This window comes from Sebastes umbrosus, chromosome 19, assembly GCF_015220745.1.
Source record: "Sebastes umbrosus isolate fSebUmb1 chromosome 19, fSebUmb1.pri, whole genome shotgun sequence".
NCBI classification, from domain to species: Eukaryota; Metazoa; Chordata; class Actinopteri; order Perciformes; family Sebastidae; genus Sebastes; species Sebastes umbrosus.
The window spans coordinates 16,908,742-16,927,341 of record NC_051287.1 but is presented as its reverse complement, the minus strand read 5'-3'; the positions used below and the strand labels follow the sequence as shown (position 1 = coordinate 16,927,341).

At 39.5% G+C, this 18,600-nt stretch overlaps 1 protein-coding gene across 2 annotated transcripts in view; it reads right to left on the bottom strand.

The window, feature by feature from the left end:
* The window catches only part of LOC119478699 (matrix metalloproteinase-17-like), an 88,288-nt gene that overhangs the window by 14,637 nt on the left and 55,051 nt on the right, over positions 1-18,600 (bottom strand). For both annotated transcript variants that reach the window (XM_037753611.1, XM_037753610.1), the window contains 3 exons: positions 5,436-5,612; positions 4,339-4,441; positions 1,621-1,703 (listed from right to left, as the gene is read on the bottom strand). In XM_037753611.1, the coding sequence (XP_037609539.1) occupies positions 1,621-1,703; positions 4,339-4,441; positions 5,436-5,612 (363 nt within the window). The remainder of the gene's footprint in view (positions 1-1,620; positions 1,704-4,338; positions 4,442-5,435; positions 5,613-18,600) is intronic.

The following is an 18,600-nucleotide window of genomic DNA, read 5'->3' as shown; positions in this document are numbered from 1 at the left end:
TAGGATCCGTACTAAAAAAGTGAGTGCGCACAAAAGCCGAAAATGGCTTGCGCCGAAAAATAATCAGACTTATAAAACTGTGCGTACGCACATCTGAAGGCAATGTTCCCTTTATAAATCACAATCCACCTGGAAATGTGCACACGTGGATCAGCCTCATATCCCGTCCTCGACACGCCCACATTCAACCATAAATGGTCGATGAAAAGTACCTCATGAATGTTTCTGTTAGAGAAATGAGCCGGTGGATCTTTACGGTGAATCAATTCGACTACCGAGAGCAAATTTTTTTTCTGACACAGAGATCGAGGGGGGGTTGAGGTGGTCCCCTGAACACTCATTCCCTCCTAATCCTACCATTCACGTAGTCCTCGCAGTGCCAGTACATCCGCCACGCAGCATGTTACGAGAGTCACCGCAGTGTTTATATGTTTACAGCAATCAGACTGATCGATTCACTTGTCAAAATGATCGTGACAATCAGTAATAACCCCCCACCCTGGATATCAGGGAATCACAGGATAACGTTCCCTCCCACAGATTTAAGTAATAAGTGAATAATATTCCAGCAGTTTGATCACAAATCTCTAAAATAAAATCATTACTCATTGAAGGATACCTTGAGTAAGATAGCCTGCAAGGTTCCCAAGGTTCTGCCCTTGGAGTGGAAGAGGCTCAGAAGTCTGGGAGTGTATTCATCCAGCTCGGACATGAACTTTTGTAGTTCATTCAAATTCAAGTACAGTAAAAATGTAAAAGAGTGTAATGCAGGATAACATGGTTTAGGTTGTCATTGGCATTCGAATTGCACTGTGAATATGGAAGTCAATTTTCAAGGTTGACTAGTTGGGTTGTTTGAACTAAAAATTAGGGTTAGCTGCAGATATGAATTCATTTATTATAAAACTTAGTTGTTACCTTTCCTCTGCAGTTTGTCTATTGTCATCTTTACCTTCAGCAGAGTTGACTCTTGTGACATTTCAGAAGGCTTAAAAAATGAAGTCTCGCTATTCTGTCAAAAAACATAATGTCGTGCATCAGACAATAACCAAAATATAACAGGCTGAGTCATGTCCCTCAAGGATTAGTCCTGGTTAAACATGTGTGGCAGGACAATGTCATCCCATATGGAATGGGCTGACTAGAACTGCAAGCGAAATCGACATCTTGATCAATTCAAAATGTCTGAAAAAACATTCAAAAGGCAAAATGATTGTAACAAATGATCTATAAACCTTTAATGCCATCTCTTTTAAAAAAAGACTAAAAAAGGGTTGCAAAATGTCAGGTAAAGTTCAGCATGCTTTGCTAACACTGCCGCTGCTGAAGTAAGTGAGTCTGTTTCTTGTTTCTGTTGTCAGTGGGAGGCTCGGGGTCATTCCTCCAGAGGGCAAGCATGAAAGCCTGATGTAATTTTTGGACTGCAGTCTCTCGGCAGGGCTCAACCGGCTCAGCTGGGTGTCTGCATCTGCCCCAGTCTCTCATCCGCTTTCCTTTTCTCTCTCTACTTTTTTTAAAATTTGGTTTCATTTCCACTCATTTAGCTAATTTCGTTTTTTATTTTCCCCACGCTGCTCTGTAGCTTTGCGTCTTGTCTTTCTCCCCTTTGTGATTTGGTACCTTTGAAAAAGAAGGCCTCTCCTCGTATCTGGGCCACTGCATCAAAGTGACTGGTGCATCTGTCCGGGGCATCTCGCGCCAGCCTGAGAGAGATGTGAAGAAAGTAGGAGGAGAGAAGATTGTGAAAAGAGGGGGAAAAAAAGAACCTTTTCTGTAAAAGTGGACACTTTAAATCTTTGAACACTGATGGTTCTGTGCTCTGATGAGTCACCTATCATCTAAAAATGATTTATTACATATTTATAAAAGTGTATTTGTCAAAACATCCATTAATACTTGTTTTCTTTAAATTAGATATGTGTTTTCAAGATCTTTTTATGCATCTAAATTTTGTTCACTTTTCATCCACTGCGTATGGGTGCCCTGCGCATGAATCAGTGAAACCAGGCTTAACAGGAAGAGATGCTACCAGACTGACATGGTGAGGTCCCTCAGTGCATTTATCCCCGGGGGTTTTAAGTGATTTAAAGCACTGACGTGGCCGGCCTGCCAATGATGAAGCCATTAGCACCACAGGGCCGAGAGTGGGAGCCCGCCAGGCCTTATAGTACCGACAAAGGTCTCTATTCAGAGCTCTATTAACACTACACCACTGCCTAGTGGTCAGTATTGGTGCCCTTGTCAGGCCTAATCCAGCTTTTTCACGCATCACGACCTGATGGAGTCAGTGGGAAATGATTAATGAAGGCGGTGAAAGTCTGAAAGGAAAAGATGGTTAAATATCGCATCACTGCCTGTTTAGCTTAGCCCTCCTTCTTAGTGCTGCCTTGCTGCTTACTGTAGTATGTGTGCACATGTGTGAGTCCTCTGAAACTAATTTGAATTGCACCAACCTTCAGAATTAATACTTTTTTTTGTGTTTTGTCTTTCGTTGGACCTCTTGGGTGCTACTTTAAGGTTAGTGCTGGTTTGGGTGTGTGTGTGAGCGAGTGTATGCACACTCAAAATACATAAATGGACATAATTAAGCCAAATTATCCTTGATATTTTGAAAAAACAACGGGCTGATAGCCGCCCAACTTGCTTTAGGGAATTACTTAATTAGACGGGCAGGCTCCCAAGCTCATTCTCGGCCTCTTTGCTAATTTGGTTTGTTGGCACCTCATGACTTCATATCAAGCACCAAAAAACTATTTTTACAATAATGGTGCGTATTCCTACATGGATTCATTACATTGTCTCTCAGTGGAAGTGAAGGAAAAAGTAAGAAAATTAAAAAAAAAAACAATCACAATATAATTATGCTGACATACAGGGAATCATCATAAAAATAGAAATCTCTTATAGTGAGATCCAATATAGTTACCCTGCAATAAATGCCACCTGTATGGTGTTTATTTAGTCTCAAAAATTATTGTGTGCATAAAAACCAGGCATGTGCACGTAAATATGAGTGCATAGAACAGTATATATGTTTATGCTAGTGTTTGAATATATATGTTTATACAGGTGTCTAAATATACAGTATATGTTTATGCAGGTGTGTGAATATATAGGTTTATGCAGGTGTGTGAATATACTGTATATGTTTAGGCAGGTGTTTGAATATGTGCTTATGCAGGTGTGTGAACATATAGGTTTATGCAAGTGAGTGAATATACAGTATATGTCCATGCAGGTGTGTGAATATACAGGTTTATGCAAGTGAGTGAATATATATACTGTATGTTCATGCTGGTGTGTGAATATATATGTTTTTACAGGTGTGTGGATATATGTTTATGCAGTTAGGTGAATATATGTTTATGCAGGTGGGTGAATATATAGGTTTTTGCAGGTGTGTGAATATATATGTTTTTGCAGGTGTGTGTGGATATATATGTGTAGGGAGGTGTGTGAATCAGCTTTGCTGTTCTGTTAGAGTTAAACCGTGGACATACATAGTCTACATAATTCTGACAATGATTAGGACACCAGGCATCTTAGAAAACATAAACATTTCAAACATTTAATTTTCATGATTGAAAACTTTTGAACGGTGGTGTGTGTGTATCACAAGAGAGAGATAGATCAGGCCAGAAACTGTGGGTATTGAAAGTGACCAATCAAAGGAGCGGAGACATCAGTAACTGTCTATTTCATCCCCGCCTTCTAAAGTCTCTCAAAAGTCAATTTGACGAGCGAGTGTGGAGCAGTGCGAGCGCGTAGGGAGGGTCGAGCTCATGCTTGTCACAGCCCCGTGCTCACGGGACCACATTTTGTGCATGCGGAGCAGAAATGCTGCCTCGTGAGGGTGTTTTCCACTCGCAGATACTGTTCTGTGCGCTCGTACGACGTGCACACGTCTGTCTTTTATGTACGTGGTTTTTGAGACTATTTAAACACGATACACCTGTGTGAGGCCTATTAAGAGTATAGTGTTCTTATGGAAGTAGCTGAACTTCTATTATTACCCTAACTTTAATATAGTCACTTTTTTATGGCTGTGAAAAACATGCGTAGTTAAGGAATTTATATCAGCTTGAAACAGGAAAACATGAACATTAAAAATGTTTATGTGATTTTTGCAGAAGTTTATGAGCTTGTCCACCTTTGCCAACTGAAGCCATAAGATGTATCTAAGAGCACTTGTCCTAATAAGATGTGTCCTGAGTGGACTGTGGCTTTTGGTGCCAAAATTGTACTGTGCCATCCCATTTTTATCGACCCTAGAGATAGATATGGAGGGATTATTGAGGTGTAGTACTATGACAGTAGATCTTTACATCTTCTACTTACAGGAGAGTGGATCTGTTTTCAGGAAGGTCCAGTAGGACAGGAGGTTCAGCCGTCTGGGAGGGGTTGCCTGGTTGGTTTGTGTGAGACACCGAGTCTCTGACACCTAGAAAGATGTCAAATGTCAATTCAAATGAATATACAACATATATATATATATATATATATATATATAATTCTTGGTTATTTGCTCTACTCCTGTTATTTTGCAATGTTACTATTTTCCTACATTGTACCATAGTATAACAGTATGGCACAAATGTGTTTAATTCTCCCCTCCTTTTTGATTGCTTTGTCTATTTGTTCACTCACATACTTCACTTCACCCCTCTTCATGTTCATCATTCCCTTTCCTCACACTGCCATTTCCTATCTAAGGTCGCATGCCATAACGAGGTCCAATTAACTCCATCCATGTTTTCATTAAATCGATAACCTTCCTCTACAGAGCTCATCAAATGCTGCTTCCTGCACGAGGAGGCCTCGGTATCTTCAGTCTGCTGAGCTGTCACCAGCGAACGGCCGTTCCCACCACTGCACTGGGAAACGGACATAATTACAGCAGAGGCTCTGGAGTCATGGTCAGCAGAGTAGAGGGAAATTCTGTGAAAGCAGTACTGTATGCCTCCAAAACACTGAGACTTCACCGACGAGACATCAAGAAGAGGCACTCAAATGAAGAGGTAATTTAGCCAGTATTTGGTACAGCGTACAATCATGTTTGAGTATACTGTACGTCTAATAGAAAATGAAATAATGAGGTGCAGAAAAATGGAGAAGAGTATGTGAAAGTACTTTGGAAATACTTGGAAAGGCTGACTGTTAAATTAATTCAACAATGACTTCCCGCAAATGTTACTTCTACTTATAAAGCGTCCTTCATAGTTCCATGTCGGTCACTTTGTTTCAATTTCCGACAGCATCTTCCTCAGTATTCCATTACTGAAATACCATTTTTCACGTGTGTGCGCTTTTTGCTGCTTGAGGCAGAATTATTACAGGAAATTCTGATGGAAATGACACTAATTTAATTCCTCCATTTTTTTTTTCCCTCTTTCATACACACACATTTAGTAAGTTGACTACATGTTCCCTCGTACCGTAGAGCTGCCAGACGCGGACCTTGTCTTCGTAGGGCAGGTCGTATTTCAGAGGGTCTCCTACGGGACCCTGGTAGTACGGTCTCATGATGGACTCTATGGCTGAGGTGTGGACCAGACCGATGGCGTGACCGAACTCATGGACTGCAACCGCAAACAGATCCATCCCATGAGAATCTGAAGGAGACAGAAGAGAAAGATACGAGTTCACATCATGACAAGAAAGGGAAAGCAAAACAAACACTATCTAAACACAGTGCTAGTGAAACTGCGTGGAACTGTTGCAACTTCTCGATGTATGCCACAGTAGTTTTAATCTTAACTTTCTTTAAAAAACAGAATATTTACTGGTTGGGAATTGGTGGTTAATGCTCAATCTGACTTTTCGAACAATTCTCCATTGAACAGTGTAGATTATCTTCATCTTCATTATCTTCATAGAGAAGCAACAACTTGAGCAATACCTTTAACTTGAGTATAATTTGGACACGACTCAGCATTGTAAGAGGGGGTGAACATATGTTACTATTGTGCCTGACAGTGGGGTTACTACAGAGAAACAACTGTGGTTCTACCACTAATTAAAGACATAAGATGGTGACTTGTAATCATTTTTCTAAATGTGAGCATCAGAATCTTATGGCTTACAGATACGTGTATGAAATTAGTTGTAGTTTTAGGTAATGTGTGAAAGTGACCAAAGGCATGGTTCAAATGGTCAAACAAGTTGAATGCATTGTTTATGTTCAATATACTGTACGTTTGTTTGTGTATATTATGTTGTTGTTAGGGCTGTCTATCGATTAAAATATTTAATTGTGATTAATCGTGTGATTGTTAATCATGATTAATTGTAAATGAATCAGACATCTGTTCAAAATGTACCTAAAGGGCGATTTGTCAAGTATTTAATACTCTTATCAACATGGGAGTGGCCAAATATGCTTCTTTATGCAAACATATTATTATGGAAATCAATTAATAACATAAAACAATGACACATATTGCCCGGAAACCCTCACAGGTACTGCATTTAGCATAAACAAATATGCTCAAATCTTAAAAACTCAAGCCCAACAGGCAACAACAGCTGTCAGTGTGTCAGTGTGCTGACTTGACTATGACTTGCCCCAAACTGCATGTGATTATCATAAAGTGTGCATGTCTGTAAAGGGGAGACTCGTGGGTACCCATAGAACCCATTTTCATTCACATATCTTGAGGTCAGAGGTCAAGGGACCATGCAAGTTTTTCCCTCGCCAAAATTTAGCATACGTTTGGAGTGTTATTTAACCTCCTTCGCGACAAGCTAGTATGACATTGGTACCAATGGATTCCTTAGGTTTTCCAGTTTCATAGCCCTAGTTTTTGTAAATGGCTTTATAAAGACACAGTGGCCAGTCAGACCCAGTCACCAATGTGAATTTACTGTCTGTCCTAAATTGACCCAGCCAACCCCTTGTCGAGGTATTTTATCCCTTTTCAGCTCATCTGCTTATGGTGCAAATTAAGAGGCATGACAGACAGCTCAGGAGGCTTTGAGTGCTGTTAGGCATGTGGTGTAGTGAGATAACTATGGTAAAACTGCCTCGTCCCTCGGCTGGCAATCAAAACCTGAGTGCGGAGAGACACCTGAAGAGGCTGCAGGCTATTAAAGCAACCTCCCCTCTATGTTCAGCAAGAAAAAAGAACGAAAAAAAGCCTCCCAAACTCTTTGTCTGACTCTGCCAAGCAAGACAAAACCTGGGCTTGGAGATTTAGATATGCAAAAATGTGGAGAGCTATAGCGTGTCAAGCCAAAGCTAGCTTAGAGTTCCTTGGTGGCTAGGCGGAAGTCTCTGCATTCAGTTAACCTAAGGTTTGCCCCAGCTTGGGACATGCACTCGTGCTTACAGTACCCAACTGGGGTATTCAGGAGGCAAATGCCAACTCTAATCTACAGGAGCACATGGTGCGGAGAGGAAAGGTGGACAAAAGGAAGGAGAGAGAGAGAGAGAGAGAGAGAACAGCGGCTCAGAACAGAGTATGTACCATGTCATCATATTCACGGTCCACGGGAGGCTGACAGAATGAACGTAATGCCTGTGGACAAAGTAGGAGCGGAGAGAATTGGGCGGATGAACCAGATTCATTTAGGAGGGCAGAAAGAGATAGTGAGGGACTTTTGTGTATCTCTACAGACTATTCAATTCTTTTATATTTCAGGGGTTCAATCTTTATTCTGCTGGATTCACCAATGAGCCATTAAGTATCAACTTAAATGCCGTCATTGCATGATGCTAAAGATGGGAATTAATTTAGACCTTTAAACTCATCCATTCCCCCAGTCTTCAAAAAACTAGGATCACAGGATACCGTGGCTTTGATCATAGATGACCTTAAAGGCGTATGGCTAACTGAAAAACATCACACACCCGTCAGAGGATGCCCTGAAGTTTGCCTACAGGACCAGTATGTTTGTGGAAGACTCAGGCAACACAAGTCCGGAGTTAATTTGACAGCCTTAGAACTTCTATAAGGATAAATTATTAATTCATGATTAATTCAATATGATTTATGGTCTTTAAATGTAATCGTATGAAATCAAATATCGAGATATTGTGATACACAATTATTATTGATGATAACAAGCACATTAACTCAAATTTCTCAGAAAATGTGAATTGATAAGAATTCTGTTGATGAGAATACCCCAATGTAGTGAAAAAGTAAAATGAAAAAAAAAAACACTTTTAATTTGTCAAGTATTTAATTCACACAGGAATATACAAACATAGGCTTTACCATGTGGTTATTTCATACAAACTATTTATGTATTGAATTACCAACAAACATGCTATACCGTGATATATATCGTTACTGATATATAAAATGACTAGGGCTGTCAATCGATTAAAATATTCAATCAGGACTAATCATGATAAATCGCAAATTAATCACACGTTTTCTATTTGTTGTAGAAAAAAAATGTACCTTAAAGGAAGATTTGTCAAGTATTTAATACTCTTAGCATGGGTGTGGACAAATATGCTTTCTTTATGCAAATGTAATTTTTATTGGAAATCAATTAACAACACAAAAAAATTACGAATATTGTCCAGTAGTAGGACTATTCATTAAGTTTTAGATTGAGTGGGAAAAATGTAAATATGCTAACCTATCTGGGTCATACTGTATATTAGCAAACTAACGTTAGATATGTCAGTTGTTGTGTTAGCAGTACAACAGTTGCATCTAGCAGTTATAAGGTGCAAAAATTTAGTAAAAACTAATTTGTGTGGTCCAACTAATTTAAATTTAGTGATGTGTAAATCTCAAACAGTGAAACAACACAAATCTGTGACAAGACATAATCTGAAGGCTTCAAGTTCCTCGAAAGTACAATCTTCCTTTGGGACCGCTAAATCACCAAGAAGGCTCATCAGATGGGATGATGATTCATGCAACAGCATACAATGACAGTGGTGCGTGGGCCACACGCCAACATCCAGTCCAGCACTACGCAAAAACACTGCTCTCACGGGATGAGACCAGACAAATAAGTGACTAACCAGAGATCGTTGCCAACAACTTCTTCATCATCCAAAATATCTTTGCCACTCCAGGCACAAGAAGCTGGCATCCAACATCATTACCAACCTCCTCCACGCACACCGTCCAAACTCTACTTCCAGGAAGCAACTCGGGATAATTGGAGCCGAAACAGCCAGCCAGGCACAAGAACAGCTTCTTCCCCCTGAGCAGTGCTCTTCATCAATACATCTGCTTCTCCCCCAAAAAACTGGTACACAGAATAGATAACAGCACCGTAGCAGTCACTGTCTCTCTAGCGAAAAACACTGTCCTTAATCAATGACTTTACAGATACTTAAAGTTGCATTTCACACTATGTTCCAGTTGAGAATCCTTTTGACTTGGTTTGCTCAAGGTTTCTTCCATTTTTTTGTAACAAATAATGTTGTCTTGGGAGTCTTCCTCACAGACAACGGAGGGCTAGAGTTGGTGGTGCTACTCTTTTTACTGTATATATCCTTAACACAATAGAGTATAAAGTTTCATGTTGTTGTATTAGTTTTTTCTCTGCATTCAAACTTAACTGCATTTTGTATTTATAACTATTTCAAGTGCAGTATTCTCTAAAGTTGTATCTGTTTATTGTTGTTTTCATAACTATTGAAGAAACTTGTCAAGGCTTTCAGTGGCAATATCAGCTGTGGCAAAAGAAATCTCGCCACTCAGTCCTCCCTCCACTTCCCTATTCAGATGGCAAAGGCAAACAGTTATTAGCCTGCATACAAGAATGGTAATGTGAAATTGGCAAACTGAATAATGGGCCTTGGACAACCTTGTGTAACACATAATTAATCAGTTTATGTTGTGGCTACGTCATTCTTCTTCAGCTCTGTCAAAATTAAGTTGACAGGGATTTACTGAGGTAAACATTCGACATGTAGGGGGATTTTTTCCATCTCTGTTAAGCTTCAATAGCTTCCTTTGAGGAACCAAAAAAAAAAAAAAAAAAACATGGTATAAAAGCAAAGGTTTCTCTACATGGTACATATATCACAACAAAAGTTGAACTGGCTGTGGTAAGGAGCATTTGTTGTGTGCTGAATACAGTGTGCAGTCAAGGGCTCCATCTATTGTTATGCAGTTTGATGTAACTGCTCTGGCCTCCACTTGGCTAAACTTCAACAAGGACAAAAAGCAAATACTCAAAAGTTAGCCTTTACATTTGATGGGGATCCTTGTAATGCTGTCGCCTGTGATTACAGCACCTTTGCTTGTGTTTATTTATCTTAAAGGGGACATATAATGAAAAAAACAACATGTTTTCTGTGCTTGTGCACATACAATTGGAGTGCCTACGAACTCACACATTGTGAAATAAGACAACCCAGTCATTTGTTTGTGATTCAACAAGCCATTCAGATTTGGCTCCCTTTCCTATGTCACATGCGAACTCATTAGAATATATCGCCCACAGCTTGAGTACAACCTTTGCAAAGGAGCCATATTTTTCTCACAAGCTATTCAGAGCAGACTGGGCTTTTTTTTGGGAGGGGGTCTTAAAGAGACAGGCGCTAAAACAAAGTGTTTGAGACAGAGGGGGAATACAGGTTTAGTCAGACAGACAGTATGAGAAAAAAAAGTATGCGTTTTTTGAACATTAAAGCATTTAAACATGTTCTAGGAAACCCAAAAATACAAGTTTGACCCCTGAAAATGAGCATGATATGTCCCATTTAACTGTAAAAATGCAGAAAGGTTTTGTCATTTGACATTATTATGTTATTATACTATATATTATTATTACTGTTTTTTTTATTTCAGGTTCATTAATGCAAATATTACAATAATTCCAATAGTTTCTTTTATTTGAATCATACCGGTGCACCTGAAACGCAGAGAGATACTATTTACAAGTTCTCTGTTACTTTCTTTAAGTAAAAGTATAAATGCATAAACAATTCAGCAATCGTTTAAGCACACATTTTCTTTCTGTCATTACTCCTTGGTACGGGTCACACGAGTATAATCCCTTCCTGATATCTCCTGCATGCTCAGTGAGCCCTAACAGAGCTCTGTGTTTACATGCTTATCCACTGGAGGTACGTGAACAAAGCTCAGTATTATATTGTGTAAACTCGTCGATACTGCAAGTCTGTCCACTGGCACAGTTGTTCAAATTTAACACGAGTCACCCCAAGAAAGCTAATGGTTGTGTTGCCTCATATTTCATCCAAATTCATTAGACGAAGACATATATGTTTTAACAAAGATAAATTGAACTCGATTGATCAGTTCATGTCATATTTACTTCATTTTGGAGGAAAGGCAAACCCAAAATAACTTAGGTAAAGTTTAGTGGATGAGGTTCCATGTTGCAGTACCGTTTCACTCTTGTCCTCCTCTCGTCCGTACCTGTTCTAACTTTGAGGTTTGTTTATTGTCTCTGGATTCTGATCCTGTTGCTATTTTTTGTGTCTGTACTATTTTGCAGCATTATTTGCTGTTTTTTTTCCAGTTTTCTTTTCTGTATTGTACTTGAATAATTTGTTATTGTCTGCTCTGTTATAGCCAGCATCAGTCTGGAAATGTGATGGTGTGAAACCCGGGCCAAGGGCAAGACGTGACGTGATATAAAAGGGTGGGTTTAAAGACAAAACTTTAAATTACACTTTCAGCAATGCTCTATATACAGTATAAGTAACATGTAACAACACGATGTTTAGGACTGCAACTAACGATTATTTTCATTGTCGAATAATCTGTAGATTGTTTTCTTGATTAATCGATTAGTTGTTTGGTCTATAAAATGTCAGAAAGTTGAGAAAAATGTTGATCAGTGTTTCCCAAAGCCCAAGATGATGTCCTCAGATGTTTTGTCCACAACCCAAAGATATTCGGTTTACTGTCATAAACGAGTAAAGAAACCAGGAAATAGTCACATTTAAGAAGCTGGAATCAGAGAATTTTGACTTTTTTTTTTCCCTAAAAAATGACTAAGACCGATTAGCAAATTAATTGCTGATTCATTTCATAGTTGACAACTTATCGATTAATCGTTGCAGCTCTAAGGATGTTGTCTAATTTCTATTATTCTCCCCATAGATCAATGACTCTGCCATGTTCCTTGCACTTTTAGAGGCTGTAACTGGGGGATATATTGGCAAAAATTGGAATATAACATTAATAAGTATGTTTTCTTTAGTGTATGATATATAATAAGAATAACAAAAATAAACAATTGTTATTTTTTTGCCAAATCCTGCACACTGCACCTTTAATTGTTCCTTACAGATTATAAACTACAGAATTTTAAATGTTTACATACCTGAGAAGAAACCACATATCCTGCACATTGTCGGTCACTTGCACTCTTTTATGTTGTAGCAAAGTTTTGGTTGGCAGACCTTTATGATGTAAGGTTTAATATTCAAAGTGAATACTCACACTTGACTGGGGTCACGCTAATACAGTGTGTATTATCTGATAAGAAGTTTAAGTGAATAATAATATAGCAGCATTCAACTGTTCAATCTGCCAACCATGTCTTTTTTGTGTTTCTCTTGCAGAGGAAGACAAAGACATAAACAACACAAAAGGATGCACACACACAAAAAAATGAATGTTCTAAAAAAATTCACCTGCTTAATGATGCTTTTGTTTTACTCAGGGTAATCAGTTTGCCGGAGCAGATTGCTAGCAGAGTGCTAATTAATAGAAGCAATCTGCTGCCTGTCAAAACAAAAAACAGCACTTCCAGACCTCCGCTTATTTGATCTCGCCGACAGTCCGCCCTCTCACGACTCCTAATGGACGCCGGAACCATCAATCACACAGCGGGGGTGAACCGGTCCGCTAAATGTGGCGCTTAATATTCCACTATTCAGCATCATCATACACATTAGGAGATGGCCTTGGCAGACCCAGATTTAGGGTCCCGCTGAGAACAATGCACCGGGAGACGGGGGGAGGGAATTAGCAAAGGCAATTACTCAGCTACGGATTTGTCTGATAAGGTTCATTTTTCTAAAGACGATTACATAGCTCCGCAATCTGCTGAAGCACCAACATTCACTTTTTACCCTCTGGGCTGACCTAACAAGTTTACATCTTCTCAAGGGATTAGCGCGCTTTTGAAAAAAAAGTTGCTAAGAACAACAATTTATGAATCTGATAGCTTTGTGGGAGCAGAGCGGATGCCGGGCGGGACTTAACGTCTTCCCGCTTTAAAAAGGCAGGACGACATGTGGAAGCAGTGATACTGACATGCAGCTAGAGACGAGTTGATGATGCTGGGGGAGGATGTTGTGAGATAGCAGCAAGGTGAGGCTGGCAGAGTGTGACTTGGAGAAATTAAGAGTTGTTTAATTAACTTTTTTTTCCCCCCTACGCCTCAGTGCGCCAGTCTGGCAGCCTCAGAGTGGGAGAAACTCGACGGCTTAACAAAGCATTATAATCCAGAGGTGAGCTGAACACTCCCGACACCACAGAGGAAGAGAGAAGGTATGTGGCTATCTTCGGGAAGCTGATTAAACATTTTGAGGAGAGTTTTTTGAGGGGATTCATCACAGCTGCGGAAAGAGGCATCCTTGAAAATAGGAACGTCCAACCAGGGATGATGATTCACAGAATCAACCTGTATTTTCTCCCACATCGAAGGCCACTTTACTGTACAAACACAACGGGTACCATCGTCCTTCAGCCTCCCTGAATTATTTATGGCTGGCAAAATCAACATCATCTTTAACCCCTTAAAACTCTGACGGCCTGCTGGCGGGCCCCGGGCGCTATTCTGTCTTTCAGAGGTTGTAGCGGGCTCAGTTTTCAAGGTAGAGGGAAGATACTATGTGAAACTAGAAAAACCTAAGGAATCCATTGGTACCAACCATGTCATGTTAGCTTGTCGGGAAGAACGATACATAACGCAACAAAGTTACGCATAATTTTGGCGAGGAAAAACTAGCATGGCCACTTTCAAAAGGAGTCCCTTGACCTCTGACCTCAAGATATGTGAATGAAAATGGGTTTTATGGGCTATTTTACTGGTTTAGTCTTCAGTAGAAATGTCTTAAATACAATTTGTACTTGACCTTAGTAGTTGTTATAACCTGTGAATATTGGAGAGCACTATGATGGAGGCAGAAAAATAAATTAGCGTCATATAGACGGGGGTCACACGTCTGACTGCTCCCTCCTTCACTGCCCTGCTTCCATTAACCAAACCCACATACATGCAGCTGTTCCTAATCCCCCCCCAAACACACACTCAGGCTACACTACAGCATCCTCTGCTTGTCCTGCCACTGCTCCGGCCTGGTGGGAGGTCTAATTGGAGCAGACTGAGCTGCTGTCCTGTAACATATGGCTCACAGCCCCGACAGCAGAAAACAAAGGAGGGAGACCCACACAGGTCCCGGCCCCATCACAGACTCACCAGCTGGGATAGACAGACAAACACACACAAAGACAACACACATCCTCTAAACTGGATCCTTCTGTTGAGGTTTAATCCCAAACATGAGGTCAAAATGCACCATAGGGCTCTTGGTCTTTCTACAGACCTTTTCTTGTGAGACAATAGTTGAAATAGAATGAAACAGTGTTAACCTGGCATATGGATACCATGTTAAACAAAACCAATTTTAGACCGTTCGATAAGAGATTTTAAACTCACAAAATATGTGTCGTTTTCTGCTCGGCTACCACATTCGTACTGATGAAGAAAACAATGAACATCTAACCTTTCTGATCCCAACTCCCCACGTTACACACACACTTCCTTTTTGGCTCAGCTATCTGAGAGATAAAACAGAGACTAAGAAACCAAGCATGCATTTGTTTCAACACCTCAAATTCATTTAGGAGGATCATAATACTGAATCAAATCCGTCCTTCAGATCTTTGATATCAGACACGACCTTTTGGTCTCACAAAATATCAGCTCTTTTGCAACAGAGCTGGACTTTTTGGTCCTGCTTATTGTTTGTGACAAGCGAATAACCGTCTGCACACTAAATGACAAAGTGAAGTGGGGATCAGAGCTCCTGATATTACAAGAAAAATCTGACAGCAGCACTGTGACAATCACATTACACCAAGGACACATAACCAGCTAATTAACACATGCTCCATGGCATCCAAATACTACAGTTGCAGGCTTGTTTCAATGGCCTACAAATGGCAACTTTTTTCAGAACCCAGCAACATCAAATAAAGCACTGGTGCATGAACTGTAACCGAGCTCTGTTTCTCACAGTGTATTGCACAAGATAATGTACACATAACGCTGGAAATCATACAGTGAGTGTATAGGCGTGCTGTCATTGCGTCTGTGTGGCAAAATCACTCATATTGTAAGTGCAGCTGCTGCCTAAGATACTGCTTGCTTACAGATTTCTCTCCGTTTTGCTTCCAGCTTCGGAAGAGCTGTTCGCGTCAGGTTTTGTCATGAATTCATCTTTCATCTGGGAATTACTCTATTTGGGATGTCGGAGGGTGAGGTGAGAAAAGAGGTGTAGTAAGAAATAGGTATAAGCTGCCAAGTCATGCAATTCTCTTTTCTACTGGAAGGGAAAAAAATAGCTTCACTTGGAGACAGAGGAGGAGTAATGGCAAAGCCCACATATCACAAACTTCTGGTAGTGTACCCATTCATGTCTTGGCTGCGGGGCCTCTCAGCAGATGATGGTATATACAGTACAGCATATATACCATCAGTGACATACGTCAGCATGTCAGCAGTATGTCAGCAGTGACATACTCTTCCCCTGCTTAGGTGCTATTTGCAATTCTATAGAAACAAAGGCAAAATACCGACATCAAGTATCCACAAACAGCAAATATAATTCAACCCGATTTCACGCCAAAGTGTGTAATAGTCCCGCCTGTTCACCAGAGGATAGCATGTCAGTGTCATGTTTTGTCTCGCGAAGGTGTGAATATGAAAAAAAAGAGGGCAACCAAACCACTCACTTAGGTTTAGGCAAAAAAAATACTTTGTTAGCTTTAGGAAAAACATCATGGTTGGCCTCAAAATAAGTGCGTAAGCCATGTAAAATATGTATAGTCAGTACAGACTACATGGCGTGAAAATGACAAGCCAAAAGCATTCTTATTATACGCTTTTTGCCTTGCGTCTTATCATATTATTCGTACACCTTTTCGTGCAACCAGGCTGTATAATTAAACAAATCAATGTTAATTTCTTTATTTTTTTAACATTTCTCTGCCATTGAGTTGGCATATTTCATACATTAAAGAAAGAATAAACCTACAGTACGGCATGAAAGCCCAGGTTGGGGTCCAAATTTCCTCGTACCAACCACAAAACCACAATGGATTTCAACTAGGGCTGTCAATCGATCAAAATATTTAATTGCGATTAATCGCATGATTGTCCATAGTTAATCTTGATTAATCGCAAATAAATTACATTTTTTATTTGTTCAAAATGTACCTTAAAAGTGAGATTTGTTAAGTATTTAATGATCTTATCAACATGGGAGTGGACAGATATGCTGCTCATATATGTATATATTCATTATTGGAAGTCAGTTAACAACACAAAACAATGACAAATATTGTCCAGAAACCCTCAGAGGTACCGCATTTAGCATACAAAATATGCTCAAATCATAACATGGCAAACCCAAGCCCAACAGGCAACAACAGCTGTCAGTGTGTCAGTGTGCTGACTTGACTATGATTTGCCCAAAACGGCATGTGATTATCATAAAGTGGGCATGTCTGTAAAGGGGAGACTTGTGGGTACCCATACAAGTCGTTTTCATTCACATATCTTGAGGTTAGAGGTCAAAGGACCCTTTTGAAAATGGACATGCCAGTTTTTCCTTGCCAAAATTTAGTGCGAGTTTGGAGTGTTATTTAGCCTCATTCACACTACAATTCACAATTCAACAACATTTGTAACTTTCTGAAACAGACAATACGACAAGGATGCCCACTTCATGCAGTGATTGACCAGGTGTGCGGTGAATTTCTTTACAGACTAATTTCTGTCACTTTCTGTGTGTATAACGAAGTGCAGCACTTTAACTGTCTTTGAGAAGAGACCTCTTAACTGCATCTGGACCTCTCCAAGTGACAGTCGATAATAAATCATTTTTGTGGGGCTTTACTGTGAGATAAAACCAATAACCTAAAATTCTAACAACCCTTTTGCTCATTTGTTTAGCTTATCAGCCTACGTGTGTCACTTTGACATTACATAAACCATATGCAAATATCTATTTTAGCTCCGTGCTAAATGTACTCGCTCAGGATTACACCCTCAAGACACTGACTTGTCTAGCAAAACCCTTCACTTTATCAGCCAGCCTATAACACAGCCCGATTTCATTTTGCTCCACAGTGCTGCATGTTATGTCTTTTTTGTATCCTGGGACTGATGGACCAACATATAGTGCGATAGCTCCTGCTAGCTGCAGAAGGGTCAACTTTTTCTGGAGATAACACTATCAACACATGTTGCCATGCATTCTTGCTTACGTTTTGAACTCAACTTCAAATAATCTATAATCTGTAATCTTCATGCCAGCGTTGTTTAGTGCTGCACGATTATGGCCAAAATTATAATCATGATATTAATTTATATTTTAATATTTTGATCAATACTGAGATCACAAATATTGATCATGATTATTCATAGATAGATTTTAGGGACAAAATATTTTTATTGCAATCTCATATTCTCTTCCATGTTGTGCTACATTCCAACTGTCAAAAACTCCAAATATTATCCTTTTACTTTGTTATTGTCATCTATGGTGGTTATTTGCATAAAAACACACAATTCAAATGATTAGGAAATAAATTATTGTATTTTTATTTAAATACTTGCTTTGATTAAAAGAAATCTTGGCATTAGTAGTTCTAATTATTATTATAAGCTGCTTAGAGCTAATGTTTGGAAGTTAAACAGTTCATAATTCCCTCTCTATTACCTATTTTATATTGCTGTGAAAACATCTCCTTCAAACAACAGAATTTATTCAAGTTTCTCGCCACAAAGTACATTTTACAAGATTAAATCTGAATGCATCATGACAGAGTTATAATTTACCATCACCCAATATTTTTTTAATTTCTCATTTTTACTGAGTAGAGCTTGAACGCACCACAATGTGCACCGTGCTGTCGGTAGACGAGCTGGTCACTGCGACTACTCTGAGCAGCATCAGGGGAATAAATTACAATCTAATACGTTTTTGATTACGTTACTTGTTGCAAATGTTTTAAGGTTGCTCCTCCACTTCTTATTTTGGACTTGCAGTTGTGACAAATTGCAGCTTTACTGTATGTCTTCTTCACTCACATTGAAGAACTTCCACACCGACAACATGTGTGTGTGTGTGTGTGTGTGTGTGACATTACGGACTGTGCCGCTGTGTGCCAACATAAAACCATCACGTGGCGGCGGCACATGTGTGTGACCGGCAAAAAAATCGGATATACGAGAATGCTGAAAACCGTCCGGCTTTGATCGGATGCTGATTGACGGTGCATTTCAAGCTGTTAGTTTAGGAATCACTTGATTTATGCAGCAGAGTTTTCTATGAGAGGAGCATTTTAAACATCAATATCACAGTTGATACTATTCATTTAATTGTGGAAAGCCAAAATCATTATAGCGATT